General features: G+C 64.3%; 2 protein-coding genes across 6 annotated transcripts; both read right to left on the bottom strand.

The window, feature by feature from the left end:
* Nucleotides 1-410: 410 nt before the first annotated feature.
* CNPY2 (canopy FGF signaling regulator 2) lies at nucleotides 411-2,271 on the bottom strand. The gene is made up of 5 exons (XM_048928862.1): nucleotides 2,090-2,271; nucleotides 1,869-1,984; nucleotides 1,569-1,766; nucleotides 1,398-1,494; nucleotides 411-743 (listed from the first exon to the last, which is right to left on the bottom strand). Exons 1-5 carry the CDS (start codon nucleotides 2,202-2,204, stop codon nucleotides 700-702), a joined length of 570 nt encoding a protein of 189 aa, XP_048784819.1. The 5' UTR covers nucleotides 2,205-2,271; the 3' UTR covers nucleotides 411-699.
* PAN2 (poly(A) specific ribonuclease subunit PAN2) lies at nucleotides 2,249-12,661 on the bottom strand. Of its 5 annotated transcripts, none has more exons than XM_048928851.1 (26): nucleotides 12,571-12,661; nucleotides 11,660-11,960; nucleotides 11,040-11,209; nucleotides 10,730-10,850; nucleotides 10,578-10,655; nucleotides 10,200-10,467; nucleotides 9,693-10,035; nucleotides 9,359-9,455; nucleotides 8,885-9,004; nucleotides 8,640-8,759; nucleotides 8,440-8,568; nucleotides 8,087-8,286; nucleotides 7,664-7,806; nucleotides 7,234-7,340; nucleotides 6,679-6,777; nucleotides 6,124-6,200; nucleotides 5,532-5,673; nucleotides 5,199-5,336; nucleotides 4,537-4,596; nucleotides 4,337-4,427; nucleotides 4,107-4,264; nucleotides 3,871-4,014; nucleotides 3,513-3,692; nucleotides 3,300-3,393; nucleotides 3,071-3,189; nucleotides 2,249-2,924 (listed from the first exon to the last, which is right to left on the bottom strand). In XM_048928851.1, the coding sequence occupies exons 2-26, from the start codon at nucleotides 11,939-11,941 to the stop codon at nucleotides 2,358-2,360; spliced, it is 4,047 nt and encodes a 1,348-aa protein (XP_048784808.1). In that variant the 5' UTR covers nucleotides 11,942-11,960; nucleotides 12,571-12,661; the 3' UTR covers nucleotides 2,249-2,357. The 5 variants fall into 5 exon arrangements, with proteins under 5 accessions (XP_048784808.1, XP_048784807.1, XP_048784810.1 ...); XM_048928850.1 differs by having other exon boundaries at nucleotides 12,473-12,659; XM_048928853.1 differs by having other exon boundaries at nucleotides 12,477-12,589.
* Between the last annotated feature and the right edge of the window lie 842 nt (nucleotides 12,662-13,503).

Here is a 13,503-nt window from a genome sequence, read left to right as displayed (position 1 = left end):
ACGGATCGCTGCGTGACGTCATCCCTCCACATCGCCCCCTCTCTCTCTCCCGACGCGTGCCCTCCTTATTGCTCGGCTGTGGCTCAGTGCTGCACTGTGATGTGACTTCGGAGGACTCGGCGGGGGGGAGTGGTGGGGGGCACGGTGCCCAATAACCCCGGGCCATTGACCTGGTGACCCCACGGTGGCACCACGCGACAAGTGGGTGGCACACCTGCAGCACCAAGGGGACAGGGGCTGCCTGAAGGAGCGGGCATCTCGGGGGCACTGGGGCAGTGACAGCACGGAGCTACGTAAGGAAGAGCAGCCTGCGGTCAAAGGGCACAGTGCCATCGTCGCTCCTGTGCATGTGCCCTCCCTACCCCGGCCCCCCATCCACCCCCAGTGAGGTGCACAGCAGCGACACCAGCCCACATCGGGCCCCATTTATTGCCTCCTGCATTGGGCCCCGGGTGCCCAACAGACCCACATCAGCACCGCTGTCCCTACAGCAGCCCCAGGCAGCAGCAGAGAGAACCTGGAGCCACACATCAGCCACCAGAATGCCCCCAACCAAAGGACGCGTCCCTGCCCACACGGCAGGGGATGGACGGCGAATAAATAGGACGGGAGAATCCCCCCCCCACAGCGGGGAGGGGGCCGAGGCTGTGGGGCAGCATGGTGCTGTCGTGGGGTCGGTGCAGCCCGGGGCCGTCGGCGTCACAGCTCATCATGTGGGAGGTGCAGCGCGTGGTCGCACAGATCTGTGGGGACAAAGCATTGCTCAGAGCCACACGCAGCCCCCCCCAGGACCCCCATCCGCCCCACAGCCGATCCCCCAGGCATAGGGGAGCAGCAGCTGACCTGCCCTGGTGTCAGGGTGCAGATAATGAGCCTGGAGCACGCTCATTAATAAAGGAAGCACAAAGGTCGTGGTGTGCCCTGACCCTGGTGTTTGTGAACCAGAAATAGCACCGCGAGGCCAGGAGTGGGCATGAGGCCATTGGCTGCGGGGGGGAGCACGGGGCCGGGGCGGCCAATGGGGACAGCAGGACGGCTGCCCTGGGTCACCCCAAGCACAGCACCCAAAAAAACCTGCAGGGCTGGGAGCACAGAGTGCGGGAGCACAGCGTGGGCTGGGACAGTGCAGGACAGCACGGCTACGGCTGCTCACTGCGCTCCCATCCTGCGGCTCCTGGGGCTGCTCCTCACCTCCAGGAGCAACATCTTTAAGAAACGCCTCCCAGAGAGCCAAAAACAACAGGAGGAGAGCAGGCAGCCGCGGGGACACACCTGGAGGGGGCAGTCCCGAGCCACCCCCAGGGAGAGCTCACAGGGGGGGGCTCTGCGCCCCTTGAAGTGCCCCCCGTCCTTGCGGCTGATGGCAGACGGCCCCCCCCATCCCCCTCCCCGCTCACCCGTCCGCTTGCTGCAGAGCCGGTCCTTGACGTTGTCAGCCTCGTGAGACAGGAACTCAATGAGTTCATCCTCGTACTCCTCAGCGATGCTCTCACACTGCAACAGAACCACGTGTGGGTCAGCAACGGAGCCCAGGGAGCCCCCAGTCCCGCAGCCGCCCCTGCGCGCACCGCAAACTTGAGGCTGGAGGCCACGTCGCCGTCGATTTTGACCCCGGAGAGGTCCAGCTTGGTCCCGTCGTGGGAGATGACGCGCACGTAGCTCTTGCGGTGCGTGGACGGATCCACCTTCTCGCCGTACTCCTTCATCTTCTCACAGATCCGCTCCAGCAGCTCGGTCAGGTGAGCCTCGGAGCGGGCGTACGGCACCTGCGGGGCCGGGCGGTCAGGGCCGGGGGAGCAGCGCTGGGGGGGCCGGGATACGGCCCCGCTCGTAACCCCGACGCCACGGCACCCCGGCTCGGGGCTCACCTCCACCACCGACTGGCTGCCATCGGGGTTGATGCGGAACGAACCCATCTGGATGGTTTTCCGGGGATCGACCTGGGCGATCTCCCACTCCAGCTCGTCCACCAGCGCCCGGCACGCTGCGGGACGGGAGCGTCAGCGGCCTCGGAGCCCGACATCCCAGCCGCCGCGCCGCGCTCGTAGCGGCTCCCCGCCCGCACCCAACCCGTCCCGTCCCGTCCCACCTCCGCAGTGCAGGTCCTGACTCCGCCGGCCGCTCACCGCGGACAGAAGCGCGGCCAGAGCCGCGGCCACGCACAGCGCGGCCGGGATGGAGAAGCGGCCCCTCATCGTCCTCATCCTCCGCCCCGGCCGCGCGCGGCCCGCTCCCCGCCCGCCCCTCACCCGCCGGGCCCCGGTCGAGCCCCCGGCCGCCACCGCCGCCCCCCGGTCCCGCCGTCCCCCGGGGCCGCCCGCCGCGGTGCCTGTCCCGCCGCTCTCCTCCCGGCCGCTCTACGGCGGAGAACGGCCCCCTCCGGGAGGGCGGCGATGGAGGCTGCCGGGGCGGCGGCGGTTGCCGTGGGGTCGAGGCCGTTCCTCGGAGCTCGGCCGGGCCGCCCCGCGCGCAGGCAGCGCCTCGGCCACCCCCCGGCGGAGAAAGGCCCCGAGCCGGCAGGACCCGGCCCGCGTGGCGGTCGGCCCCCAGGGGGCGGGGCCTGTGACGACTCCGCCCCTTTTCTGCGCGTAGCCACGCCCGCCTCGTTTACATGTCCCCGCCCCTTCGGTGTAGCCCCGCCCCCTCGCGCTCCGGTCCCATCCCGGTCCCGCGGCAAAAGAAGGGCGGCGCGAGGCGAGCTCCGAGGCGGCTTTATGGCTGCGCCCGAACCGGCGGGCGGAGAACACGGGCCGTGCCGCCGTACTGCCGGCACGAGCGGCCCCTCCCGGTACCGGCGGGGAGTGCGGGGCCGCGTGCTCGGAGGCAGCGCTGAGCCCTGGGCAGCCCCGGCCCCGCTGCTGGTTCCAGTGCCAACGCTCTTCGTCCCCATCACAGCGCCAGCACGGGCGGAAACACGGCCCCATCTGCGGAGATGAAGTGGAGTCAGGGGGGGCAGGGTGGGGGGCAGGGGGTCAGGGTCCCGGCGCTTACGCTTGGGGCTGCTCTGGCTGTCGGGCTCAGGCACCTTCCAGTCCAGCTTGCGGCCCTTCTCATAGAGGGCCTTCAGCACCTTGCGGAAGTCGTCCGGCTCGCTGCCCCCCTGGCTCAGCTCCAGGTATTTGCGGTACAGCTGCAGAGCCGTGCGCGCGTCCTCGATGCTGTCGTGGGTCTCACCTTGGATCTTCAGGTCTGCAGGGGAAGCCCGGCTCAGTGCGGGGCTCCCCACGTGGTCCCAGGGGGAGAAAGCCCGGGGGAGCCGTGCTCAGCAGCCCCCCGGAGCGCAGGACGCAGCCACTGACCCAGGAAGTACCAGGCGAGGAAGCGCAGGGAAATCATTCTCTTCCTTGGGATGTGGAACAGGTACACGGTGTCGATCACCTGGTCCTTGGGCACCTGGAAGGCAGAGGCTGCTGCTGCTGGCGGCACACAGTTCCATGTGCAGGGGTTGCTATGGGCCCCCCCTGCCCCCCAGGACATCGCGGGGCTCCAGGGATGGGGCTCAGTGCTCTCACCATGAGGTTGATGACACGGAAATCCTTCTGCAGCCCATGGCCCACAAACTTGACACCCACGTCGATGAGGAAGCGCAGCTTCAGGTAGGTGGATTTGAGAGTGGTGAGGTGCTTCGAGGAGATCTTGGCATCCAAGTCTCCGGGTTTGATCCCCGAGTACTGCGTCAGGTAATCCACCACCTGCGCTGACAGAGCACAGGGTGCCGGGCTGGGGCAGGCAGGGGCACCCACAGGATCTGTACCCCCTCTGCTCCTCCCGGTGTCCCAGGGCGGGCGCTGCCATTGACCCAGGTAATGCCTCCAGGGAGCAGCAGGAGAGGCGGTGCCGCCCTGCACAAAGCCACCAGGGGCACCGTACCTGCTCTTGGGTGGAGATGTAGTCATCAATGAAGGGGACGCCCTCGTTAGGACCTTGACCCCGCACACACGTGATCCTGGCCACCGACATCTGGCTGGGCTTGATGGTAGATTTGGTCCCATCACTGCGCAGCTCAGCCTCCTCCTGCAACAGACCAGAGGGGAGCTCAGGGACAGAGAGCTCCTGCAGCCCCGCGTCACCTGGCCCAGTCACAGCCCTGTCCCCAGCTGCCCGACCTCATTCAGCGTGACAAACTCGGCATCCAGCCCCACCAGGTCGCCCGCCTGTGGCATCTCACTCAGCATGAGGGGGATGAAGGTGGCATGGCACTTGCGCTGCTTGCGAGCCAGAGAGGCCTCTGCCAGTAGCACGCTGGCTTCAATTGGGTTCTTGACTGCAGAAGGGAAGGGGGATCAGCTGGGAGCACACAGCTTGTCCCCGCAGCCAGCTCTGCTCAGACACTCACTGACGAGGTTGTACTTGGAGTTGAGGTTCCTCCGGGCGTAGTACAGGATAGCCGGCACCTTCCAGCTCATGTCAAACTGCACCGCCTCGCACTGCAGGGAGGAGGGACAGGGACGTGGCAGAGAGCCCTCGCCTGCAGCAGCAATCCCCAAACCCCGCCGCTCAGCACCAGGGGAGGAGCGGCTGGGCTCCCTCACTTGCCTTATCCACAGGCTCAATGAGGAAGTCGTTGAAGAGATACCACTGCTGGTGTGTGACTCCCTGTGGAGAGAGGCACAGGCGCTGCATTAGAGCCCCCCAGGCAAACGCAGTGACTCCTCTACCAGCTACTGGAGAGGGGTGTGACCAAGTGGGAACTCCCTTCCTTCCTGGGACACTGTGGGGAAATCCCTGCTGGCCTGGGTGGTGACAAGTGCACAGAAGCTCTGGGGCTGGACGGGCACTCCACCGAGATGCAACAAAAGCAGGCAGGGATGCGGTCTTGACACACTCTGGGAACTCCTGGTTTGAGCATCTCCACCAAACAAGAGCGCTGCCCAGACCAGCCCCACTTCCTCTGGAAAGGAGATGAAGTCACAGCCCCTACCTGGAACCACAAGCACGGGCTGGCAATGCGCCCGCGACCCAGGAGGAACCAGCCCCAAAAGAACGGGAAGAGTGCCTCTTCAGCCCTTTCCTCCCCATAGGGTGCCTGAGCAGCACCCACCTGCTGAAGGCTGCCTGGCGCATCCACTAAGTCCCACTCAGACTTCAGTAAGAGAGCAAGGGCGCTGGGAACGGTTCCGTTAGACAGCCCAGCTCCTGAACCTCTGAGCACCGACTCCTGGGGAGGCAGGAGCACCCCAGGCCCGAGGGCACCTCACCTCCTTCCTTTGGTGGTAGGTCTCTCCCACTTTGATGTGACCCACCAGGCTGCCCCCCGTGCGGGAATCCAGGATGTGGACAACTGTGGCCATGAGATCGTAGACGTGAACCGAGTCAGGGTCATCGGACGGACTCAGCTGGGGGAGGAACAGCAGAGGAAAACGTCTGAGTGTCTCCATCCCAAACCCCAGAGCTCAGACACGCAGGGTTGTCCAGGCTGGCCACGTCCACCTCCCAGACGGCCCCTTTCTCTCTCGCCCCATCCCTCGACAGGAAGCAGCCCTACAGCCGCTCTGTTCCCGCCGTCCCACAGGGCTGTCGTCAGCCTTTACCTCATCGCTTTCACTCCAGTTGCACACGTCCAGCTCCTTATTCTTGGTCAGCCTCATCTTGATGGCGTGCGGGATCCAAATGTTCTTCAGTTCCTCCACTGAGGGATACGAGTGCCCCACCTCGGGGTTTCCCAGTTCCTTCCTGCAGGGAGAATCGCAGAAGGCAGAGCTGGAGGCACTCATGAGATGCAGCCCCGGTCAGATTCCCTGCAGCAGGACCCGGGCCACCAACCCACCCATTCCCTTATAAACCTTCCTGTGCATCTGCCTAGATCAGAGCCCCGGAGAGGCCGAGGTCGACCAAGAAGGGCTGATACGTGGCCCTGAGCCTTTTGTCAGCCTGAAAAGGGATGGATAATGGAGAGTGAGGGCTCGAAAGAGGGTCACAAGGGGACACGAACAACCCTTGTGGATTACGAGGGTGTCTGAGCGCCTGCACCGGGGTCAGTCTCAGCAGCAGAGAGACTGCTCCAGTTTAGGGTCCACAAGAAGCAAGGCAGGTAGGTTGTGGAATGATTACTGAATGAGAAATGGCCCTGAATTCTGGAGCAATCCAGAAGGCATCGCTGCCACCCCAGGAACAGTCACCTACCAATCCCCAAGAGAGATCTCTTTGCCTTTGGTGATCTCAAAGCCTCCTCTCTTCATCAGGGCTCTCTGAAAGGCATACTGACAACGAAACACAGGGAAGCGTCAGCACGGAGCAACAGGCAGGGCTTGGGAACACGTGGGTGACAACCAGGCCAGCAGCAAGGAAAAGACAGAGACTGTAAAGTCAGTGACAGGGAAAAAGACAGCAAGGGAAACCCAGCCGTCCACCAGCTCTGCTGCGCGTGTACTTGGGGAAGCAGGCACTGCCTCGTTGCTCCTAGGTCCTAGGGGTTGGGGGAATGAAAGCGTGACTCTACTGAAGTCCTGTCAGCTTTGTCACGGCAGCAGATCTCGTCTTTTCCAACTCCAAATGCACAGCTCATGCTGCGTGCATGACCAAACACCAAGTCCTCTGCAGACAAAGTATGGTGATGCTTGGGTGGAGAGCAAGAGACTGTTAGGAACAGCAAGATCACAGCAAAAACGCTTCCGAAGAATGGAAACCCCGTGTGCCAGGGAGGACAAGCCTGCTTCTGCCCCAAAGTGTCTCCCCCACCTCAGCCTGCGTCTTCCAGAAATCTGCTTCCTTGGAGCTGTTCACCTCACAGTTAATGACCAGGACATCTGGCAGGCAGCGGATATTCCTAGTCTGGACCTGTGGAAAGAGCAGGAGATGGGAGGAGGGCGACACCAAGAGCCGCAGGAAAGGCTGGCAGCCGGATGCAGCACGCGCCATCCTTTCCCCTCTTCCAGTCTTTGCCCCCACGCTGCCTGATGGGCACGGGGCGTAGTGTAAGGGAAACTGGGGCAGGAAGCAGACTCCCACAGCCCCAGAGCCTCAGAGCCTGCATCAGAACAGGCGTGCTTGGCTCCTGGGGGCTTCCCCTGCCCCAGGGGCTTCAGATGGACCCGCATGACTCGCATTCCAGCACTACGCACCCCACCAGGCCATGGATACCCTGCCCCACACCGGCTCACAGACCAGGTGAGGAACCAAACCCGCTGCATCCACTGAGGTTCCCTGCCGACCCATGGAGAAGCTGCCCCTGCTCAGCCTGAAGCACTCACGCCTCGCTCCCACCCCCAGCCTGCAGCTCCCCCTCTGGCTCACCGTGGGCTGGTACTTCTCACAGTTCTCACACCAAGCCTGCGTGTTCTGCTCCAAGCAGATGCTTCTCTTTAGAATCTGGGCAAACTCGTAGTCTTTGACTGGTTTTTCTGAAGGGAGAAAGGACAACGTCACCTTCCAACACACACATCTTTACTGACTGAGCTCAGCCAGACCTCTGGGGTTTCCCTCATAACCACCAGGGAGAAGGTCAACCCCCAGATCTGCCTTCCCGCATCCCAGAGCTCGACTGCTGGGCCTGCAGCCCAGGACAAACGGCTGCAGGAGTTCCTCAGGTGTCTATTACCTCACAAAAAACCAACCAGAGAACCCACGGCTCATCCGCACAGATCACAAACCCTCCCACTCAGCTGCCCTGCCCTTGGAAAGGCAGCGGGGTGAAACCTGCAAGCCCTGCCGCCCCGCCTGTTACCAGCGCTCTCGGGGTAGGAGAGGGTGAAGAGCAGCGTGGAGGACACGCGGACGGTTTCCTTCCCACAGCGGCACATGCTGCAGTTCTCCACCTCACAGCTGAACAGCTGCCCGATAACCGAGTCCCCCGAGGACCCAAAGGTGCTGGAAAGGGGAGAAAAAGGAGCACCTGGGTTAGCAGGACCCCAAAAACGCCTGCTGAGCAGGGACAGGCGGCACAGCAGCCCACACTCTGGGGACCCACGTATCTCTGCACGCAGGAATGGGCCCAGAGTTGACAGAGGTTCAAATCCCACTGCAGGGACGGCTGCAGACACGCACGTTCCCATGCAGACCCCCTTCCTGCAGGACAGATGGGGCCTCTGGGAGCCAGATCCTCTCCTGACCCACTTCTCTGCGTCCTTCCCTCAGGTCGGGGAGTTACCTGCTGCCCGCCCCCCGATACGCCTGCGGTCCCTCCTGCTCCTGGGTCTCCTGGTGCAGCTGGGTAAGGATGAAACGGTTCCAGCTCTGAATCAGCCGCCCCAGGTTCACTTTCCCTGTGGCTTCGTCTGAGTCAGCCAGGATCAGCCCCAGAGCTGAAGCCTCCGGGATGGTACGGAAAGCCCGCAAGAAGTTGCTTCCCTGGGGATGGAGCAAGAGTGGTAAGTCAGCCATCAAATGACAGGAGTTTCCATCTGTCTGATGCCACCTCCTCAGGACGCACCACCACCCTGCTCCTCCGTGATCTCTTGCCCACATTACTCTTGCCTCACATCATCTGGGCTTGCCACTGACCTGGCAGGGGTCTCCTCGGGACAGATCCAGCATGTGGAAGAGCAGACCCAGCTCACAGCCCAGGCAGAACTCCTTCTGGCACAGGTGGTTCTGGACCAGGCAGCGGACGGGCTCCAAGAAATACAGCACCTAGCAGAGACAGAGGCATCAGGAGCGGCCCTGTGGCTGTGACGGCCCCGGCGGGGCTGGGCACCTCCCACCTGGATCATGCAGTTGCAGTAGGCGTTGGGGATGTGGGGCTCCAGGCCTGCAAACAGAGTCTTGTTATAATGCTTGAAATCAAAGTCTTCCAGCCCCAATTTGGAGTATTTGATTGTGACCTGGGGAGAGACGCAGCGTGTCAAACAGACGCTCTCCTGCACCACAGGGCATCCACAAAACGTCCAGGTCTCCCCACGGAGACTTAAGCTGGTGCTTGGGCCCATGAGGGTCCTTCAAAGGTTACCTTCCTGTACTTCTTGGCCACCATGTAGAGGTGAGGCTCCTCCTCCCGTCCAATCGGGGACTCGGGAACTTGGCTGAAGCTGTCAAACTCATTGTCTGCCTCTTTTAACCGATAGGGGATCTGGGAGGGAGAGGAGAAGGGAAGAGCAGCTGAATCCTGAGGTGAAGCACCGCGAACCGAAACAAGCAGCTCCCGGGCTTTCCTGCCTCCCCAAATGAGCAAATGAATAAACCAGAAAGGAGCGGGGCCCTCCCTTAACCTGCACGAGTCCTCCACACCTTCCTTCTTACAAGGGACTTATCACTGTGGGGAAACTACAGCGGTGCTGCGGGCAGGGGCCAAACGCAGCAGTGCTTTCCCGAGGGCAGGGACACGCCACGTCCACAAACCTGCAGAGCAAACAGCTCAGAGCTCCCCTGCCACACAGCGAGGTGCCAGCAGCCCCGGGCGCAGCGCCCTGCTGAGAGCTCGTACCTGGTTGCGGAGTTTGGTCCTGGGGTTTGGGGCGTAGCCGATGAACCCCACTTTCTTCATGGTGCGCAGAATCTCGGGATCTACTGGAGGAGCTCGCCTACAAAACACACCGTGACTCAGAGGCCGTCCTGCCTGGCGGCGCCGCTTAACGCAGTGCTGGATGTCCCCAAACACCACCAGTGGGACACAGGGGCTCCTCTCATTCAACCATTCCCCCCAGAAACTCAGCATTCCTTTTCAGCCACGATAAAATGCCGGCCCAGCACAACGCCGGCCGCCCCCAGCCCTGAGCAGGGGGGGATTTCGTCCACACCGGGGCAGCCTTGCCGATTACCGGGGCGCCGGGGCAGAGTTGGCAGCAGGCCAGTCTGACAGCAGGCTCTCGCTGGTCAGCGGCACGGGGATGAGCGAGAGCGGCACGAGGTCCTGGTTCCAGTCCAGGTGCGGCAGCGTGTCGACGATGCAGGGCAGAGCAAAGTCAGTCTCCCGGGAGTAGGTGTTGAAGGTGACCTCCGGGGAATCGGCCCAGAGGTGCACGCAGCCCTCAGAGTCACCAAACGCCAGGGCCTGCTTGCTGGCCGAGACGTCGAAGGTCATGATGAGAGGCCCCACGGTGTTCACGTGGAAGATGTCGGCCGGGTTGGCCAGGCCGGTGGGCTCGCAGAACTGGCACTGACCTGCAGGAGGGGAGCAGGGGGCGAGGCGGCATCGGGGATCAGGAGAGCAGAGCAGCACACCGCCCCCCCCAGCACGGCCCTCACCAGCTGGGCGCACAGCAAGCGCCCCACAGCCCCGTCCCACCGCGACTCAAGGCCCGCCCAGGGCAAAGCGGCTTCCCCACCTGTCTGGGAGATGATGGCCAGGCGGGAGGTGTAGGTGGGGATGAAGCGCAGGAAGAAGGGGTCGATGTGGACCTGCAGAGGGGTGGTGGCTCTCATCATGCGCAGGTCGTACACCTTCAGGAAGCGGTCGCAGGCCAGGCCGTTCATCCGGCTGGAGAAGCCGCAGGTCACCAGCAGGTTCCCGTGGACGTCGAAGTCAGATAAGCTGCCCGAGTAGGCATCAAACTCGTGTTCCACCACAAACGTGCGCAGATCCCTCAAGGAGACCTGGGAGGTAAGGCGGGGGTACGAAGGGGAGCCCTGTGAGCTCTGGGAAACCGATCCCAGGGCACCCTGGGGAAGCCGGGTGTCAGGAGGCCGATGGCGCGGGGCGTCACCTTGCCCGAGGTGTGTCCACAGAAGAAGAAGCGGTTGGACTGCCTCATGATGGTGATGCCAGGCACCTCCACGGTGTACTGGGAAGCACAGAGCAGCAGGTGAGCAGCAGGCAAAGCGCGGGAGGCGGCGCGGGGCCGGGCACCGGCGGTACCTTCTGCGTCTCCTGCACGGTGTTGAGGTCGATCTCGATCACGTGGTTCTGCAGCCCGCCGACCAGCAGAGTGCTGCTGTCCGTCAGCAGGAGGCTGTGCATGTCCTCGGCCTCATCCATGCTGCGGAGGAGAAAGCACAGCCTCTGCACTCCCACTGAGCTCCGGGACACAGCAGGGAAGGCATCTGCCATCCTGCCCTCGTTCTCCTCCCAGGCTGAGCTTTTACACTGCAGGAAGGGAGCGGAGAACTCCTCCACAAACGCACTGTGGCCGTTCCCTCGTTCTCAGCTGCCAGGGCAAAGCACTCACAGGTAGTCAAATATGATGAGGCCTCCTCGTGACATGCACTTCAGGTTGGTTTTGGTCAGGAAAAGGACCCCGCTCTCCAGGCTCTGGATCTGCCGGATGTCGTCGCTGCTGTTCACTTGGAAGGAGGAGTAACGTTCCAGCGTTGGGCCAAAGAACGAGGTGGCGTGGCCCTAAAAGCAGCAGGACAGGATCATCAAGACCCTGGGGACAACACAGGCAAGCACTGCTCTACTCTGTACCAGTCGGGTCGAGGCAGGCTGCCCTGCTGCCGCTTAGAGAAGGGATTCCTGCCCCTCTGTCTCAGCAGAACCACGAGAGGTTGTTCAGACTTTCCTTTTTTTGGCAGATGTGAGTAAAGAACCAAAAGCTCCCCCAGCCCAAGAGGTCAGGGCTGCAGCACCTGGCGGCTCTTTGGCAGACCAACAAGGCTGAGCATTTCCCATGCTCCGGGACACGTCACCCACTTCCATCTCTCTGCATCTACGTGGCTCAATTCCCAGTTACAAGCCGGAATTTCCAGCTCAGGCCCCTCTCCACGCCAGCGCTCCATTCACCACCAGTCTGCCTCCAGCAGGTTGGAGCACACACGTCTGGGGCTGCAGCCGCCTCGGGCCACCTACCCCATGATTCCCAACCCACAGCATTTCTTCATGGAGGTCGAAATGGGAGACGGAGACGGGCACGCCCACTTCGGAGACGGCGGTGTGCAGCTCGCTATACATGCCCTCCACGATGTGCACAGACTCAGGCACAGCAATGCCCTCTAAGGGCACCCCCTCGGGGTCCAGCTCCACGTTCTGCAGCAGGCTGGGGTTGAGGTGGGGGTCCAGGACAGGATCCAGCGCCGGGTGCAGCGTGGGAGCATACTCAGCAAGGGAGGGGTCGAGACCTTCAAAATTCATGGTGAAAACCAACGTCTCCCTTCAGAACAGAAAAGGAACTAAGTTGGTCAGTCAGAAACACCAAGGGCCGCGATTCTTAGAAACACCGCGCGGGGCCGCTGACTGTAGGGCCAACGGAAAGGCGCTGGAATCTCCGCCGAGCAGAAGGCGCGCCTCTCCGGGCCGCGCTCACGGGCGGCGCCGCGGCAGCACCGTGAAGTCCCTCCCAGGGACGCGCTCAGCGCCGCGTCACGGCCGCGAGGACGGAGCCCGCTGCCCCGCGCCCGTAGGAAGGCGGACCCCCGCCTCTCTCCCGGGGCCCCACAGCCGCGGGCGCGGCCTCCCTGCACCTCCACCCCCAGGGCCGCCCCGGGCGGGAGGGCCCCGCGCCAACCCCACACCTGCCCCTTATCTCTGCGGCCGGCGCGGGGCGGGCGGGCGGTATCGGCTCCCGCAGACCCGCGGCCGTTGGCTGCGAGGCGCGCCCGGTTAGGCCCGGCCCAGCACGGCGGGCCCGGCGCTTTCCGCGGAGCTCCCAACCGGGAGCGTTACCCACAACCCCCCGCGCTCCGGCCAAGGATCCCACGCCGCCGCGCACGGCGGGAGCGGCGGCAGCGGCCGTCATGTGGAGTGCCGAACGCTGCCGTTACCGAACGGCCCCGGGCGGAGCCCGCCGGGAGCGACCCGGCCCGTCCCGCCGCGCCCCTCCTCACGTCGCTATGGCAACTGCACCCCCCCCCGCCGTCCGGACCGGAAGTCGGCCCGATCTCGGGGCCGGCGAGCCAATGGCAGCGCGGAGTCTCGTGCGCTGGCCAATCAACGCCTGAGAGAGGCGAGACAAAGCGTTCGTGCCGGACGGTGCGACGGAGGGGCCAGAAAGCTGCGGATGGCGTTTCGCGGTGCGGGAGTGGTGGTCCGGGCAGCGCTGTGTTTCCACCTGGCACCGCGGCCAGGCCGGGGGCTCCGGGACCCCCCATGGAGCCCCGAATGTTGCATGTGCCACGGCCCCCCGACGGCCCCTGCAGTGTCCCCCGCTGACACACTGTCTCGCCGTGTCCAACACTGTCCTCTCCCGGTATCCCCGGTCCGTGACCGCGGAGCCCTCCTCACGCTCAGCGGTGCCGCAGCGCTTTCCTCGCCCCCCGGAGCCCCGCGGGGACGGGGACGCTCCCGTGGAGCTCAGCAGTGGGGAACCGGAGGGCGGTGGAGAGCGGGGTCACAGACCCCATCCCCGAACCGGAGCTCACGACGCGGCGCCCCCTGTGGGGGTCCCGGTGGGACCGAGGGTCAGGCAGCCGCTCAGCCCCGGGGTCGGTACGCTGCGAGGACGCAGCCCGTCGAGGGGGGCCGTGTCTGGGGAAGGCCGGGGGCAGCCCCTCCGGGCGGGGACCGGGAAGCGCAGGAGCCGCCCTGACGGGGCCGCCGCGATTGCGGAGCCGCGGGCAACGCGGGGGAAACGGGGGGCTGGGGGGGAGCAGCCGGGTGTCCCGAGGCAGCGGGGAGCGGGGCAGCACCGGGACCGCCGCAGCAGTTTCCCCAGTGGGCACCGTGCATACGGAGCGGAGACGTGTGGACATCGGGGA

This window comes from Lagopus muta, chromosome 28, assembly GCF_023343835.1.
Source record: "Lagopus muta isolate bLagMut1 chromosome 28, bLagMut1 primary, whole genome shotgun sequence".
Lineage (NCBI taxonomy): Eukaryota > Metazoa > Chordata > Aves > Galliformes > Phasianidae > Lagopus > Lagopus muta.
The sequence above is the reverse complement of the archived record's forward strand: the minus strand, read 5'-3'. Positions and strand labels throughout refer to the sequence as shown.

What these genes read in the sequence shown, in the direction of transcription:
- PAN2 (XM_048928851.1), bottom strand. Translation starts at nt 11,941, where the DNA reads ATGAATTTTGAAGGTCTCGACCCCTCCCTTGCTGAGTATGCTCCCACG. An exon ending in TATCGGGGGGCGGGCAGCAG is followed by an intron (nt 7,807 to 8,086) that starts GTAACTCCCCGA and finishes TCCCCTTTCCAG; the next exon opens with CACCTTTGGGTCCTCGGGGG. An exon ending in ACATCTCCACCCAAGAGCAG is followed by an intron (nt 3,693 to 3,870) that starts GTACGGTGCCCC and finishes CTGTCAGCGCAG; the next exon opens with GTGGTGGATTACCTGACGCA.
- CNPY2 (XM_048928862.1), bottom strand. Translation starts at nt 2,204, where the DNA reads ATGAGGACGATGAGGGGCCGCTTCTCCATCCCGGCCGCGCTGTGCGTG. An exon ending in GCAGCCAGTCGGTGGTGGAG is followed by an intron (nt 1,767 to 1,868) that starts GTGAGCCCCGAG and finishes CCGGCCCCGCAG; the next exon opens with GTGCCGTACGCCCGCTCCGA. An exon ending in CCTCCAGCCTCAAGTTTGCG is followed by an intron (nt 1,495 to 1,568) that starts GTGCGCGCAGGG and finishes GTTCTGTTGCAG; the next exon opens with TGTGAGAGCATCGCTGAGGA.